General features: G+C 40.1%; 1 protein-coding gene and 3 pseudogenes across 1 annotated transcript in view; 2 read left to right on the top strand and 2 right to left on the bottom strand.

The window, feature by feature from the left end:
* LOC148723738 (uncharacterized) overlaps window positions 1-2,137 on the top strand; it is a 2,400-nt gene extending 263 nt beyond the window's left edge. The window contains exon 1 of the mRNA XM_088734125.1: window positions 1-2,137. This exon is cut by the window's left edge and continues 263 nt beyond it. Coding sequence (XP_088590251.1) covers window positions 5-1,882 — 1,878 coding nt within the window. The 5' untranslated portion in view covers window positions 1-4 and the 3' untranslated portion in view covers window positions 1,883-2,137.
* Window positions 2,138-3,766: 1,629 nt separating this feature from the next.
* On the top strand, window positions 3,767-4,984 carry LOC148723737 (uncharacterized; annotated as a pseudogene).
* A 152-nt stretch (window positions 4,985-5,136) lies between these two features.
* Window positions 5,137-10,596, bottom strand: LOC148723736 (uncharacterized; annotated as a pseudogene).
* A 472-nt stretch (window positions 10,597-11,068) lies between these two features.
* On the bottom strand, window positions 11,069-13,062 carry LOC148723735 (uncharacterized; annotated as a pseudogene).
* Window positions 13,063-18,402: the final 5,340 nt, after the last annotated feature.

The following is an 18,402-nucleotide window of genomic DNA, read 5'->3' as shown; positions in this document are numbered from 1 at the left end:
CAAAATGGCGGATGATATGTGGCGACACTATTTCCCAACTTATCATCCACCATTTTGGTCGTATTCGTTCACTCTATTCCTATTGCGATTTTGCTTGATAATTTATTTATCAATGCCACCAAAGGCTCGTTCTGGTTACACAAAAAAGCGTAAATATCGTGGAAACCAGTACTCTACTGAATCGAAGCGTTCGAAGAAGGAAAAAACGAGTGTCAGCACCAAAGGTCTTGGGAAAGAATGTTCAGCTTCTGCCCGCAAGATTCCAGCAGGTCTGACCACCGCATCTTCTGAGGGTATCAAGGAGTGTAAGGAGTCAATCATAAGTGGATTTCGGTTTGTAGATATGAGAATTTTGTCTTCTGTGATGGAATGTATGCCATGCAAAGAATGCTTTGTTTGTGATTTAATTTTACAAGAGCAAGCTATGAAACGCAAAGGTTGTGCCTCGAATCTTCGTTTGCTTTGCTGCTCGTGTGGTTGGTCTATGGAATTCTTTACTTCAGCTCAAATAGGCCGTTTCTTTGAAGTAAACAGAAGATTTGTGTATGCTTCAAGATCTGTTGGTTGTGGACGTGCGGCAGGTGAGAGGTTTTGTGGACTTATGAACATGCCGCCACCTCCTAGACCTACACCATATGCTCGCCATAATAAAGAAATACTCCGAGCAGTAAAGAAGATCTCACTGGAGACAATGCGTGATACTGCAAGAGAGATTCACGATATCAAGCCAGGTTCAGATGAGGGCATAGCAAGATGTGGAGTGTCTGTTGATGGAACATGGCAGAGAAGAGGCTTTTCTTCTTTAAATGGCTGTGTGAGTGCTATTAGCATGGATACAGGGAAAGTGGTAGATGTTGAGCCCCTAAGCAAAGTTTGTATCAAGTGCAGGGAGCATGAAAATGATCCTGACACCCCAGAAACTACTGCATGGAGAGCAGACCACAGAGCCTCTTGCAAGGCAAACTTTAAGGGTTCAGCACCAGCTATGGAACCAGAAGGCGCCCTTGGAATGTTTCAAAGGTCAGTAGATCTGCATAAGCTGCAGTATGATGAATATTATGGCGATGGTGACAGCAAAAGTTACTCATTAGTCAAAGATGTATACCAAGTCTATGATATTGAAGTTCAAAAGAAGGAATGTGTTGGCCATGTTCAAAAACGACTGGGAACAGCTTTACGAAAGTTAAAGAAGGAAAAGAAAGGGATGGGTGGGAAAGGCAGGCTGACAGATGCCATGATTGACAGACTGCAAAATTACTATGGAATTGCCATTCGAAGCAACTCAGGTGATCTTGCTGCCATGAAGAAGGCAATTTATGCCAGCTTGTTTCACTGTGCTTCTTCTGCAGACAGTAATTACCATGGGCATTGCCCTGAGGGTCCTGAAAGCTGGTGTGGTTTTCAGCGGGACAAGGTCAATAGGACAAACACTTTCAAACATGGAACTGGCCTACCTTTAGATGTCAGAGAGGAAATCAAACCCATTTATAAAAGGTTGAGTGAGGACAGCCTTCTCAGCAAATGTCTTGATGGCAAGACTCAAAACCAGAATGAGTCACTCAATGGTATGGTTTGGGAGCGTGTGCCAAAGGGGGTGTTTGTTGGTTCTGAAGTACTGCAGCTGGGGGTTTATGATGCTGTCGCTCACTTTAATATTGGTTCAAGAGCAGCTATTAAAGTGTTTGAGAGTCTTGGAATTCCCCCAGGTGAATTCTGTATAAATGAATGCCAGCAGTTGGACAAGATTCGTGTTTTGAAAGCTGAATACAAGTTCCAAGAGAAGAACAAGACAAGGAGGAGGCTACTCAGGGGAAAAAGAAAGAAAAAAAATGACAAATCCCAGGAAAAGGAGGGTGACATATATGCACCTGGTGCATTTTAATGAGAACATCAAAGAGCTTAGCTTAAACTTTCCAAAAGGCACCAGTTGCTTTAGTGATTATTTTGATTGATCAACTTGAATCTTTAAACTTGATTTTCTCAGTTTTGCAATTTTGAGAGAGTGCCCGTCACGGCAAAAAGGATTTCTTGAAAAGTATTAAACCAAAAGGGATGAAATTTTCAGGGAGGTTTGCTTGAGTATAGTTCTGTGTTGTGAACCTAAAATTATTAGTGATTTTTAGTTACATGGTTGTTGACAGATGAATCCATGGTGATAATACAAACAAAAATGTTGTAATCAAGGAACAGTTGCAATTTTATAATAGCTTGGCATAAAAAATATGGGTTTTCTGAGGTTCATGACATAAAGCCATCTTTCTACTTAGTTTTGATACCAATTTCAGGTGAATAGGACCGCTAGTTCTTGAGATATCCTTTTTACAAGAACACCATTATTTTCACAGTTGGGGGTCCAAAACTTGGTTACCATGGCAACGACATGTCTATCAAAATTCTTAAAAGTATCAGTTTGAGGTGATCTCTCCAATGGTACTTAAATAACTTAGGTAAAGCATAAACTGAATTTTTTTAAAATTTGAGTGGAAGACCACCTTAAGGTCAACCAGCTTCAATTTGGGTGTTCTGAATACCGTGAAAATAACAGCAGAGTCAGCCTGAAAATTTGAAAAGTCTTCTTAAGAAATAATAATTAGAATTAAATGGAGTACGATAGCCTTTTGAGGTTCTCTGCCAACAACAGGCCTAATTTTTGGATGTCAAGCAACAATTCCCCACTTTTTCGATAACATTCTTTGAACTTACAGTACCGTATATGCTGATTTTTCAGTTAGCACCTATGAGAACAAAATCAGGCTGAACTCTAAAAATGGGTGTTCTGTTATGCAGGGTCTTGTGGTATCCAATGTAACTTACAACGTTCTTGTTGTTTATATATTTTTAAACCTTTGTTACACAACAATGCACTGTAAAGACTGACAACTTTTCTGTCCAAACAGTACAATTTGTTCTTTGTCGTTTATATTATAGGGCAAAATTGCATGTTTCCTATTCTCTGTGACAACGCTTTAATACTTTAAGGTATGCAGGTTGTACTTGTTGCCAGAATGTGGGAATCACAATATGTTATTTGTTGGGTTACACAATATCGTGGCTGTAACGGTATCGGTGTTTCCGTTCTATTTACTTCCGGTCCTCGTTCACGTCATAACTACCATGGCAACAAAACTTTAGAGCCCATGCTTTCCGGTTGTTACGTTTTGTCAGACATCAATTAAACAAAGAACTGTTTTACTTCACCTGTGTGTGTGTCTGTTCTTCCAATAAACAACGCTACAATGGCAACAACAACAAAAATGAGAAACATCTTTCGAGAAAAGAAGTTGCATGCATGAAAACGTCAATGGCATAGTTTGCACTTTCACGCAAGGGATCAACTTGCTGACACAACTCTTGAAAAGTTTGTGGTGCCAGAGGGTTTGGTGTATCAGGAACTGTAACAACATTAGGAGTTTCATTACTACCAGGAACAGGTCCATCCCGATCAATGCCATATGCTTCAAATTCTTCCTGCCAAGTTGTAACAATACATTGTCATTGATGGTTAATCTATGAGATTACTGCTGTGTTTATTTCGTACTACTAGCTAATATACTGGAAACAAAACACGCATCATAGTCTTCATTGATATTAAGCTGGGCTCAAGTTTTATTTTTGAGCAAGCACAGTAGAACCCGAAACTAAGAAATCAGAGCAGAAAATCCAGTTTCTAGAGCTAAGTGAGCTTCATCCTGGGAATGGCTGAGAAGATTGCTAGCTATTGCATGCAAAACTTGTCGCATTTGATTTCTTGTCAACCAGACACGTTGGCATAATAGCGGCAAAATTTTTCCACTCGTGCGGACTCATAAATGTCAGTGGTGTTCATCTAAAAAGGTAGGCGGGCTCATGTAGCGCTGCGGTCGCCCTACTGAAATCAGTAAAAACAAAGGTAATCTTTCGGTAAAATGCCGAGGGAAAGTTGTGATCTTGACTTAGATTTACGGGCTTCTGACGGTTCAGAACGTGGCAAATCATTCTGGAATGTCTCACAAGTGGAAATGAAGTTTTCTGTGGAAAGACAGTGGATAAAAGCTGTCCGCAAAGCAAAGAGAAAACCAAATTATGGTATGTTAAATATGGATTCGCAATTAGAGGAAGTCGTGGGAAACAAGCTTGAGTTGGTCGGCCCTATGATCGATTCATACCAAGAGGAAATAGGGAAGGCGGTAAAATCCATGCTATCGCGGTCTAAAGCAACTGGACTAGTGAATCCAGTTAATTTGTTTGTCCCTTGGTCAGTGTTTAGACACATCCTTGTTCTGGTTTGAGGATATTCGGGAGATGTGGACACAAAGGCAGATGGTTCAAAACATGTGCTGACGTTAACTAAAATGAATTCTGTTAGGAAGTTATTCTCACCAAGTCGTTTCTCAGGAGAAACTTTCTTTGCACAAAGGCACTTCAAAAAGGTTCCATCCAAAGCTGGTGGCAAGACTAAGTCTGTGTACAGTGGAAGGTCTACAATTGTTGTGAGAGAGTCAACCCCAGTTTGCCTGAACTATGCTATGAAGACACAACGTGTCACAGTGACATTTTATATCCAAAGATACACAGCTGAACACTTTGTATTGGATTCAAGCCTTCAAGCACTAATGAATGGCTGAACTGTAAGCTAGATTGCTTTATTTTATAGTCTACCAAGAACTATACCTCAAACTGTAAACATGACTTAAGCAGTGGCCTAGCATGAAATTGAAGCTGGTCCATTTCATTCAATGTTCCCATTTACAACAAAACTTCTACAAAAATAGAATAGATAATCCAGCAAATGATATTTATCACAGAAGACAGTATCTGACTTCATAATAGCATGAGCCTTTCATAATAATTTTCAGATGTCACAAGTAGTCTAAATCCTTAATTTCTCAAGTTTTCACAAAATTACTTATTTATTATAAGACTGAGGAAGTTACAAAAGTGCGTTCAGTAGTTTGCTCTGCAATGTAAATTAAAAATTGACAATAAATTGCTTTTTATCAGTCAATCACAATGAACTAATTTTCTCAGTCATGTAATAAGCAAGTTTACATGCATGTACGTTACATATTTCCTGCTCACAAAAAAATATTTACAAAATAAAAGGATCTAGAAGATCTTGAAAATTAGTAAAGAGGATGCTCTGGAACACACAGCTTTAATTACAGAGAAACATTCCTAAAACAAATGAATTGATATTCTCTTATAAAAAATGTTTATATTTATTTATTTAGCTTCGCCAACCGGCAGGGACACCGCAACAGCTTGTGCCGATTACTGCTGGCCCAATAAACTCACCCATCCCACCCCAGGGGAGGACATACATCACACAGTAATCTTGTGTGTGGGAAATTAATGTCTCCTACCCCAACCCTGCAGGAGACGGGACATCCATTTATTCGTCCCTATCTGAGAAGACTAGAATATCTAACCATTTCTTGATGTTATAGAAAGGTAGCAAATTCTTCCCAATTATTTTAAGACCCTGAGTGTTGTTCCGGCCGGGGCTCGAACCCTCGACCTCCTGCACAACAGTCCAGCGCTCTATCCATTGATATAATATTCATATACCAGTATATGAATATTATAGTTAGCAACCTCCAGCAATTTTCATTTCCAGTCTCTTGATCAAAATGTCTTTTGTACCAACTGTACTGACATTCAGTTTCCTCAGTTCACTTTTAAGTTCTGCAACAGTCATGTTTTTAGGGTTCTTGTTGGTACTTGTCATTTGCTCATGCGCTGAAACATGTACTTCCAACATGCTTTCATCGGCAAAACGCTCACCACAGAGTGTGCAAGACTGGGGTTTAAAGAGTGTTAGTTCAGTTTTCGGAGAGCTTTTGGCTTTGTGCAGACTTAACAATTTCATCACACTCAAGGCAAGTTTCACAGTAGTCTGATTCTTCATCTCTATCCCTCCCACAGTTACAAACTCTAACTGATTGACAATGAGGAGGCACACGAGATTGAAAGTGTGACTTGTAGGTGTTTGGCATCGGTTGATGTTCAGGGAGGTAAAAGCTTCGTACATAGTTGGCTCTCATTACTTGCCACCATTTACCGGAGGTGTCCTGACTCGTGGATCTGTTGCTTAATGCAAGGTCATTCTTAACTCAAGAATGCTTCGCTTCCTTTGCTTGCTGGGAAATTATTCCATACCCAACCTTGAAACTCTTAAAGAGCTTGAAGGCATGGTAGGGAATTGCATAGGCAACTGTCCAAACAGTGACATTAACATGACTTGGAAAAAACAGGCACATCAAATTGAAATAGAGCTTACAATGTTCATTAAGCTCTTGTAAAATCTGCTGGTGTTGTTGAGACCTTGTTAAAAATAGAACATGAATGCCGGAGAAATAGCACTATTCTACCAAGTGCCAAACGTACAACACGCAGTGACAGTGACTCATCTGTGGAGTACAAACTATCAATTAAGCGGTATGCATATCTTGAAAGTGCAATGGCTTGAGCTCCAATAAGCCTTGTTGGAATTTTGTTGTGCCTCTTTTTCTCATCTTCATAGTGCTCCTTGATAAAAGGCACCAGATAGGATAATCCACAACCCAATGATGGCTGCTCATTGATTGTTACCTTACCCTGTGCATCTGCAGGCCTTGTTGTGGGATTGCCTAGCACTCTAATAAAGACATCAAACATACCTCTTTTGTCAAATTCCAAGTAAATGACTGATAAGATTTGCTGCCAAGCATTGATCTCACAGTGGAGTGGTTCTGGTCTTTGCCTGTCAGCAAACTCTCCAATGCGAGGAGAGCCAAGTTGCCTGATACCATTTTCTGCCATGTATGCCAGCATCCGTTCATGTTTACTCTTTTGTGGAAGAGTGCTTTCAACAGTTGACATAAATTTGGCAACTTTCTTTGCATGCTCTGATCGATCAGCAATGCTGTAAGGTTTCCAAGTATCAGATGGCAAGTATCCAATTGAGCCTCCCATTGTACACAATGATCCCTTGTGTACATTTGCATATGGAGATGGGTAAGTTGAGGCTTGGTTGAGCTCATTATTGGCCCAACTCTGCCAGCACATATAGGCGCTTGGCTGGAACTCTACTGCGCACTGTTTACCACACACAGTGCTAATGTTTCCCTCCAGCAGAGCCATCTCATCTGTGTGCTGCTTCCAAAGATTTTCTAATGCCTCATGTTTCTCTCCTAGGCTTACACAGTGCAAGAGGTATTGGAAGTCAGAACTTCGCACTCTGTCGCCCAGGTTCCACATTCTCAAACTCCCTATTGACATTGTCAATTGGCTGCTTTCAGGGGCACCATCATCTGAGAACTGGAAGATGAAATGGTTTTCCATTTCATTGAACCAAACAAGCTTCTTCATCAGATGTGGTACTCGCAGGTGTAAATCAATAATCATGAACACAAGTCCAGTGACTGTTCTTGACACTCCAGGAGCATTTGGGATTTGATTAGCTGCACCAATGTTTAACTGCTTAACAAACTTGTCCACAGCAGCATTAGAAATGGGTTGTGGAACTCTCAAATCTACCCCCACACACTTGACATTTCTTGGAACCCATACATCTGACTCCGCATTAAAATATGAAGTCTGGGTTTTGCACACTACGTTGAATTTCCTTCGGGAAAGAAAGTTCTGATATTTAGTTGCTATGGCTTGCTTTAAAGCTTCAGGAGATGCTTGGTGCTCTTTCATTGCCTTTTCAAACACTTCTTGGATATACTTTCCTCTTTTATAGCCAGTAATAAATTCACCAACCAGTTCTTTAGGAGCATTAGCAACAATATAGTCCCATGCTCCATAAAATGAAACTGAACTTCCACCATGGATAAACTTTAAGGCTTTTTCTGTCTCTTTCCGTCTGCGATGCCTTGTAGTTGGTTTAGTAGCTGCTGATGTACTATTTTGCCCCCGTTTTGACTTAGAAAATTGCTTAAAATCCAAACCAAGGGATGAAATCATGGATTTCAGCAGTTCATTCTGCTGGGTAAAAGCAGACAACTCCTTCTTTGTTGATTCAGCCAGTGCTTTCATTTTTTCAAAACCAGCATGTAGACTACACAACTCGTTCTCTGTGAAAAAGTACACAGATGATTTTAGTTTAAAGGAAAGTATAAATATAGAGGCTCCACCCCGTTCACGTTCACGCACCGATTAACGAATGGACGTGAAGGCTAAGTATTCATGTTGATGTAGAGTTGTTTGTCTGTTTTTAGATAATAAGTATGAGTGTTAGCGAGAAACGTGTTCGTTGTACAATTAAATCTACCCTAAGCAAACTTCCATACGCGAATGTTGATATTATTAGAGCTCATGGACAGTTTAATAGCATTCTCAACAGTGACTTACCGACCAAGAAGTACTTAGACAAACTTCATAGTATTTATGATTTAGATTTGTTTCGCTTAAATACCGAATCAACATTAAATCCCGACAAAAACTTAAGCATGCAACAAATTAGATGTAAATATTTCTCACCCTATAGTTTTTCTATGTTTAACCCATTAACGTCCAGTGCGCCCGTATGCGCCCATGGGGACCCACACCCTTTCTACGCCATGTGACGTCATCAATTTTAACTCTGGAGCACGAATTCGAGCATGTACTTGAACGGGTTGAAAATATCTTGCAGACGATACCAGAATGAGCGCAATTGAGTGGAGGAGATTGGAGAAATAGCCAAAAAACCGTGTCACTTTGACTGGAAAATCTGCACGAAGATCGCGTTTCACTACCCACCTACCTTTCCGAGCATGTGCTTTGAAAAAAATGAGTAGTTTCTGAAAAATCTCTACACCAAAATGAAGCCTACTCAATTTCCAGCAAGTGAGGAGAAACTTTAGGCAAGGAGAGGGGAAAAAAAGGGCAGGAGAAAGAGAGAAAAGTAGAAGTCGTAAGTGGGGCGTGACTTTTCAACCCAAAAACTATGTCGAAATTTTGCGCGTGCCCGAGATTTTCAGGCCGCCATTTTGCATTTGGATCGAAAGGCCATCGAGTGCACGAGCTGTCAAGTGGTTTTTGGTAAGTTACAGCTTTTAAAACCCCAACAGTGACCCGAAATCTGCTGGACTAGCTTCAAAACACGGTTTTCCACAAAAGCTGCGGCCATTAATGGGTTAAAGAGTCTTTGTTGGAATCAGATAGTCAACGTCCTTTCTCTATGCTTCATACTAACGTAAGAAGTTTGCGGAAAAACATTGATAATTTTCAAGTCCATCTTTTAGATGAACTTGACTACCAATTCAGTGTAATCGGTATTACAGAAACAAAAATTACAAATTCATCTGGGCTAGATTTCAATGCCTGCATACCAAACTATCAGTTTGAATATGTCCCAACACCTCTATCATGTGGAGGTGTTGGAATGTACATTAATAATTGTTTGAAATATAAGGTTCTGGAGAGAACATCTAAAGACGCTTTTCAGGCTTTATGGATCGAAATTGAATCCCTAAAGAGTAAAAATATCGTTTGTGGAGTGATTTATAGGCAGCATAATGATCCGGAACAATTCCTCCAATATGTTGACTTTACTTTAGAAAAACTTAGCTCCTCTGATAAAGTTGTTTATCTTATGGGCGATTTCAATATTGATCTCCTCAAATCTGAAATTTCCGATTACTGCCAGTTTTTAAGCGTGAACTTAAAAATCGCCTGTTAAAACTTTTGGAAAATGAGGAGATGAATGTTGATATACGCTGCTCAGAAATTTGTAAATATCTCTTGATAAAGTAACTCTTCGTTTAAGTCTTGTTTCAATTGTATTATATATCTTGATAACTTTGCAATTGATTATTTAATTATTCAACGGACTTAATTTTATTTTATTTTATTTAACAATTGTATTTTTATTTAATGATTATCTTTGTTTAATTGTATCGGTATGTGATCATTAGCAGAGACAGCACCTGTTTTAGAAGGGTGGCCCGCCTAGAATAGCTTGCTAATTGCGGGTCACCTAGGACTGTGATAATATTGTATTGCTAGCAAATAAATAAATTGAATTGAATTGAATTGAATCCACTTGATTTTCCCATGCTATTTTGATGATCCAAAATCCACCCATGCAATTTTTTTTCCTTATGTTCTCTCATTCCTACATGTACTAAGCTTATAAATTTATAATAGACTTTTATAACCAATGCATTAGTAAGCTTTTGTGTGAGTTAAAAATAAAATATTGCACTGTCTCTTCATTATGTGAAATGATATGGTACTGAATGTATCTATTTGATAAAAAGTTTTACCTTTCTTGTCTAACGCGGTGCTCGTCTCGAGTGCTTGTTCTCGGTCATTGAGTAATAGTCTCTTTGCCTCGTGTGTTTCTTCAAATTTTTTTTCCTCTTCGAACAGTTTCCGTTTACATGTGTTCTGTTGAAACACTGGAGATAATTCCCAAAACGGAATAACAGGCTTTTCTGAGTTGCATCTGTTTTTATGACTAGCTGCCTTCGAACATTTTCTACTTTTACAAACTTCTGTTGCACTTCTTGTAGCCGCCATCTTGCATTCTATGCCAAGTAATGTTGTGGTCATTCGGGCATTTCTCTACATTTTATTTTGCGCTTTTAGAAAGCTTCATTCGGTCAGTTGACTAAAAAAAAGATTTCTTTTGGGTTTTGGCTTTGGAAAAAGACAATGGAATGGTTAGCTAAGATGTTATGGGACCTTAAACCCTTTAGTATCGTAAAATTTGAAGATTTTGTTTTACCGCACTTTTAAATCGAAACCTCACAGGGGTAGCCTAAATGAAAATCAAAGAGAATTGTTACCCAACCGTTCCCTCCCTCAATAACGAGGATTTGCTCAATTCTGAGATCAGTGTAAATCGCAATATGTTGAAAAGGGGGTCACGAAATTATGTTATTTCCATATGATCTAAGCGAAATTTAATTACAAAACTGGATTTTATCTAGTATGGATAATTTTTTTAGCATTTAAAACGTTCAAGTCTTTCTTAACTAGTAAACTGGAATTTATATGCCCGTATAATAGTGGCTTTTCTTGTGATCCATCGACGCTTGTTAAGGGGTCACGTGACACCAAGCATAGCAACGGAAAGAAATGCATTGACAACGGTCCAGCATGAGATTCATTTATATACAATAAACTCCCCCTGGGAAACTGTGCATGTAATTTGCTTAAATACCTCTAACTGTGGCTCATACATCTCTTGGGTAATAGTAAAGGTAGATCCCCTTAGTCAAAGCAGTCCAAGTATGTATGGCTGCATAGGTGAGCAACTTTCTTCTGTTTGAAGACAATGGTGAATATAACCTCTTCTCCAAGTGTTAAGGTGCCTCTTAATGCTTGGAACGTACACAAAATGTAAGAGAAATAGGTGTCCAGAATTTGTAGGGTCAAGAACTCCACAGTCTTCCATATGGTGGAAAAGATGATAATAAATATACAGAACACCCTAAAAAACATCTCGCCATAGTCTTTCTATGCATTGGTTGTGGACGCTTCTTCCCACAATCATGCTTCCTCTTCCAGAACCCCGTAATGGATGCTCCAACATATACATAGCCACATTAACATTTTCTCCTCCTTTGTCTGATTGGACACGGGAGGGTAATCCATACTCTTCAGTAGCATTAACAAAGAGTTCGCATACTGTATCTGCCCTATTGTTTGTTACAGCATGGAGATAAAAAGGAATTCTCGTTTACCCATCTACACCACCGTGTATAACTATTCTCCGCCTGAAATACAACAACCCACTTATCAGCTATAGATCTAATAGTATAGTGTCAGTCTTAGATTTAGATGTTTCAGATAAAGACAGCAAAGCTTATGATATTTGAGATTTTTTCAACTATCCTTAAATTAATAATGAAAAAAGGGGAAGGAAATTGATTCTACTCCCGACTTCCCAAACACCTCAATTTATAAATCATTCAGCCATCCTTTTTGAATGAATAGAACATTTTTTAATACCTAATCAACTTATGGTTACCATCAATATGCCATAAAGCAAGAGGTCCACTGACACAGTATACTGCTCTGGGAGTTATTGAAAGCCACCTCAACGCCACCCCCTCTGGATCGCTTCTCTGCATAGCCTCTTGCACTCTTCTCTGAGTAACACAAATTCCCATTTCATGGAGCTGGGAAAGACTCTCTGTTAACCTGCGTTTGGAAACTGCGTGTGTAAATTTTGGACAGCAGTATCTAAATCGGCGTCTGTAATGGGAGTTCTCCTTTCAGTGATGGAAAGGCCATGCTCTCTTAATCGCCTTTTTACAGTGCTTACACAAATTCCAAGGACTCCGACAATGTCAGGAATAGAGATGTTGTTTTCGATTAAATATTCGAGTTGCTCCCTTTCAATGTCAATACGTGGGCGGCCAACGCTTCCGGTGTACAACGTACTCTGACATGAGTTTCCTGGATGAAAGGGGGCAAGGTTTTGTTCCACACCCATTAAAATATTATTAACGGCATCAATCTCTCTCTGTACTGCATTGAAAACATGCGGCACATGTGCCAATCGCGCTAAATGGCACAACAATTGCTGTAGCCCAAACAAAGCGTAATCAGCTACAGCTTCGCTGACATCTTGGTGCAATCGTCGGGATAAATCCAAAAGAGAGCCTTACGCTCTGTAAAAACTGCCATTGCTCTGTTGTAAAGGCTGTACTAGATAGAATGAATATATGAAGAGCATATATTTTGAACTGCGGTATTAGACACGTATGATGCACGATCCTCGCAGTAGGGAGCGCTCTTTATGCAATAGCGAAAATCAGACCTGAAAAAAAATCAGGCCTGTACAGGATTCGAACTACTGACCTCTGCGATACTAGTGCAGCGCTCTACCAATTGAGCTAACAAGCCAACTGGGAGCAGGCCGTTAAGCAGGCTGTGTTATCCGCAAGTTGTGCCATCCACAACAACAAAAAATACAAAAATACCACTATTCAGAGTACATTCAGAGTACATTTTCAAGTGGTTGTTTTTAGACATGAGAGCCGCTGGTCAAGAAGCGCAGCTCTGAACAAGCGACCTGGCCATCCAGAATTCCGCCAGGAATGCCTGGCAAAAAGTATTCAATTCACAACGCATTTATTCAATTTGAAACGCATTTACTAAATTCAGAATTAATGCATAGCGATGTACGCGATTGCAGAATGTGTAAAGACATTTTAAATTCTAGAAAAAAATTCCGTGCATTTATATTGTATTAGAAACTTGTACAAACTTTTGGAGGGGGGAATGTTTTTTGAAATTGTTTACTTTTTTTAATAAGGGAAAACTTTTTTGTGAAATCGAAACGTGTACTTTCTATTTCAAAAACGTAGGCGATGGCTTGTTTTGGATTAAAATACTATAACAGGGTTGCTTTGTGAATGCAATTGTCATGCATTGATGTGAACTCGGAATTCAGAATGAAGTGCAACAAGAATTTGAATTTTGACCCTGAAAACGCGCCATAGTTTCTACACATTTAGTCTCTCGTGTGGACATTACAATATCATTGCTGGGCTGTCAAAACTGCAGTTGTAAATGGTTTCATCAACCATGTTTGCAAGGGGAAAGCAGAATCTTCCACCATAAGGGGAAGGATAGTAATATCCCCTTCACTTTTCCCAATTGATGGAGTAAAACCATTTTGAATTAAGCTCCAATGGTCCGAAGATCGACATATAAATGCATCATGTGAATTCCTTGGGAATCCAAAACTGCCCCATACAAATCGATTGTGTGAATCTACTATTGCCATCAAAACAATTAAATAAAAACTTTTACAATTTTGATACTCTTTGCATGCCTCTAGCCCTCCTGGAGGGCATTTCATTGGTATATGGTAACCATCTATTGCTGCCCAACAGCATGGAAACTGTAAAAATTCCTTTAGATCAAAGATTTTCCTCTTGAAATCTTGTGTTTTGGGCATGTGAGTTGACACGGTTTCACTCCACAAATGGTCCACGAGGACTTGACAAACTTCACGTATGATTAAGGAGACAGTAGAGACGCCAAGTCCAGTCATTTCCACAATTGTATAAAGGTAATCTCCCCTTCCTAGTCTATATAGGCAAATAACCAGCCTGAGGTCTGCCAGGATCAGGTCTTCAGTAACAGTTTGATTGGTAATGAATGGCTCAATATGGTTCAGAATGTAATGAAATGTTGATCTTAACACTCAAAACGTTTTCTTGAATCGTGTATCTGAATATGTGTTGCATACCTTGTCCCACCATCCAGTTTTCCTCTTACCTCAAAGAGAACAACAAACTGGACCAGGAACAGTAATGTTGTCCAATTGTGAAATTAGTAGCAGCAAGACAGCAACATTCAAAATTCGTCTCCTCCTCGCAACAAGGTTTTGCAACAATACATGTATGCTGAATTGCCTTCTTCTCCTCTCTCTAATAATGATATTTGCTAGAAAACAAGATTGTCACTTTCAGCACTCATTTTCTCCGCCATTTTGAAGCATTGTCGAGACAGTACTTAGAAAGCCGCTGACCTCATTATTATAGGGCTCTCTCAAATTATTCAGATCGACAGCAATCAGTTCGATGTCTAAATCAACTGGCGAAATTAACTATTTGGGTCGACCCAAATAGGTATTAGGTTCGGCACATGAAAAGTTTCACGTTTCAACTAGGCCTAAGAGCTCCAACCCAGTAAGGTACTTGGAAGATGAGCAAGGCGTGGCGGGAGACTTCAGCATTTTTAAAGTGAGGACGAAACAGCTGAACCAGCAATCCTAATTCACGTCAGAATGAATGGCTCAAAGATCTCAATGGAACTGGACACAGGAGCGACCCTGTCTGTGATGTCAGAAGAAATGTGGAAGGAGGCGTGTCCAACCGCAACACTCCAACAATCGAGCGCGAGACTGTCAACCTACGCAGGGGAACCACAGACAGTTCTCAGCAAAGCAACGGTTGATGTTGAGTATGAAAGCCAAACCGAGAAGTTGCCATTACAGATCATCAAGGGAAGCGGTCCAAGTCTGTTTGGATGAAATTGGCTAAGATTAGACTCAATTGGCTTACAATCAAGAAGATAAGTAACGCACTATTTAAGAATGAACTAGGAACAGTGAAAGATGTAAAGGCTCAATTGTTCATTAAACCCAAAGCTGCATCCAGATTTCATAAGCCTAGACCAGTGCTAAATGCAATTAAGGGGGCAATTGAGCAAGAGCTTGATCGACTAGAGAACATACGAGTTTTAGAGAAAGTTCGTTTCTCTAACTGGGTAGCGCCCATAGTGTCCATGGTGAAACCAGATGGGGGCGTAAGGATTTGTGGGGACTACAAAAGTGACAGTTAAGTCCATGTTGGAGGTAGACCAACATCCACTCCCAAATCCAGAGGAATTGATTGTTACTTTGAGTGGCGGAGAAAGATTTACAAAGCTAGATTTATCACGCGCCTATCAGCAAATATTGCTGGAAGAAAACTTGAGGGAGTTTGTAACAATAACACCCACAAGGGATTATATAGACCTACTAGATTACCTTTTGGCATTTCCAGCCGGAGCGCTAGTCTAAGATTCAGCAGGTGTTGCAAGCAATAACAATGGTCATTTGCTGAGTAGATGATATTTGATATCGTGCAAAAACGATTAAGAGCACATTAGTAAACTCAACGAGGTGTTGACAAGGCTAGAAAATGCAGGATTAAAGTTGAAGCTAAGCAAATGTAAATTCATGCAACCATCAGTTCAGTATCTAGGATACCGAGTTGTTGCGGAACTTGAGGATTGTAACAACCATGAACTTGCAAACATCATTAATCAGGCTTTCCTCGAACCACTCGAAGAATATCCCTTGGAACAGCTGCCCAAGTTCCCAGTCCTTGCTGACTCGCCAAATCTGCATGAGGTATCCAAGTTCAGGATAATGAAGCTGCTGGCTACACTGAATTCATCAAAGGCGTGTGGCCCGGATGAAATACCTAATTGGCTTCTTAAAGAGTATGCTGAACTGTTGGCTTTCCTAGTCTCTAAAATTATCAACTCTTCATTTAACCCTTTCGTTGGCAAACAGACGAATTTGTCCGCTACTTACCCTCCCATGCATAGGTATACATGGGGACCCCTACTAAGTCTTTTTGGGGCCACTAAAGAGTATTATAGGATATCCAGTCACGTTTCTCCTTCGAAGCGTTGCACAGTCGTTACTTTCGAAAGATTTAGCCCGTTTATTTCGCCAAAAACTTACCTATTCGATTTGTTTGTGCTTTAAAAATGGCGTGCGTATACATTCCGTTCAATGAAGTAGTGGCACGTTGCACAGAAGATGTTCCTGGTGAAGTTTTTTCGGATTTTTCCGATGAAACTGAAGGAGATATTTCAGACCGCCATGAGAGCAGAAGTGATGGTGGTGTTGGCGAGGAAGAAAGCCTTCCTGATCCTTCGAGCACTTTTGAGGATTCAGATGTTGAAAGCGCTACTAGCAATGGTATGTTTTGCATTTTATTTGTCTAAGTAATATAAGCTAGTGTTTTCTTTTGGATATGGATGTTATTTCCAATCATTTTCGCTCGTTCAAAAACAAAACAAACATTTTGCTTTCAGTGGAACTAAGTTCCAAATTTGTTGTTGTATAACAGATGATGACACAACTCGCGATCAAAGCCCATTACGCAATGTGATTGGAAATAGAGGTCGTGGAAGAAGAGGCCGTATTGTACAAGGCCGTGGAAGGGCTGGCCATGGACGGGCATGTCATGGAAGAGTAGGCCATGTAGGACACCCTCAAGATCCTGAATTGCAGTGGTCAAGGACTTACAATCCACCTGCAGATCGACCATTCGCTGAGCCATCCCCTGGGCCAACTCAAAGATATCCAAATGGTGCTGAAATCAGGGAGGGAACAGTTTTTGACCAAATGTTTACTGATGAAATTTGGAATTTGATGGTTACAGAGACAAACAGATACCATGATCAGCAAGCAGCATCTGAGCCGAACAAACACAAATGAAAGTGGTGCCCAGTTACCAAAGAAGAGATGCAAGCATTCATTGGTATCATTATTTACATGGGAATTGTGAAACTTCCAAGAATCACCATGTACTGGAGTATGGACAACCTTGTGCACCAGGAAAGTGTAAGTTCTGTGATGACCCAAACTAGATTTTTCCAGATTTGGAGATACTTTCACGTGGCTGACAATGCCAGAGCTCTGCCTAGAGAAGATCCTAATTTTGATAAGATTTATCGGGTCAGGCAATTTTTAGATCTGGTCATGACCAATGCACAGCATCTGTATCGCCTAGACCGAGATGTATCTATTGACGAGACCATGGTTCCCCATAAAGGTCGCCTATCGTTCAAGCAATATATTAAGAACAAACCTGTGTGGTGAGGTATAAAGCTGTGGGTGTTGTGCGAGGCCAACACTGGATATGTTTTCAAATTCCAAGTCTACCTTGGAAAAGAAGGAGGAAATGTAGAACACAACCTAGCTCGAAGGGTGGTGAAACATCTCATTGCTCCAATTGAAGGCAAGTTCCATAACTTGCATATGGACAATTTTTATTGCAACCCGCACCTTTTTTTGGAACTTGAACCGAAAAAAGTGCTTGCCTGTGGAACTGTAAGGCCAAATCGTAAAGGGTTCCCCAAAGATATTGTGATTACTTCTGCTACCAAAAAGAGAATGAATCGTGGAGATTTCTTATGGAGAAGCCATGGCAATCTTGTTGCTATGGCATGGTATGATAAACGTCCAGTCTATTTGATCTCCACTATCCATCCTCCAAACAGTACTGGGACACCAACCACAGTTCAGCGCCGTTCTCAAGCAGGCCCACGTGAAGCGATACCTTGCCCTCCATCTCAGTGTGCTTACCAAGAGTATATGGGTGGGGTCGACCTGGCAGACCAAATTCTTCAAAGTTTTTCTGTTATTCGAAAGTCAAAAAAAGCCTGGAAAAAGCTTTTTTACTATGGACTTGAGGTTTGCCTGTTGGGATTCTTTTACCATTTTCAAAAAAGTGAAGCAAACGCCTCAGGATTTCCTTTCATATCGCCTTTCAATTGTTCGGCATTTGCTGGAGGGAAAGTGTTTCAGAGGAAGACCTGGTCGTTTGCTAAGTCGACCACTAGCTGATGTGGATGCATTGAGGCTGAACAAGCAGTATCATTCTGTCTCAGTTGAGGAAAAAAGGCGAGACTGTGTGGTTTGTGCCAAGATTGTTTCGGTACAAAACCTGAGCAGAAGCATGAAGTCAAGAACAAACACTGTTTGTGTCACATGTGACAGAAAACCACTGTGCATTCTTTCCCATCGCAATTGTTGGGAGAAGTGGCACAATCTTGTAGAATACTGGCGATAGTGGTGCTATTATGCAACTGACACCAACAAGTGGACTGAAATGTGACTTCAAATACATTTCTCTACAGTGTATCTATATTCACTGGAAACTGAGTTTCAACAATGTTGTTTTCTATCGGGGGGGGGGTACTCTG

This window comes from Stylophora pistillata, chromosome 9 (assembly GCF_964205215.1).
Source record: "Stylophora pistillata chromosome 9, jaStyPist1.2, whole genome shotgun sequence".
Lineage (NCBI taxonomy): Eukaryota > Metazoa > Cnidaria > Anthozoa > Scleractinia > Pocilloporidae > Stylophora > Stylophora pistillata.
This window is presented reverse-complemented; position numbering and strand designations above follow the sequence as displayed.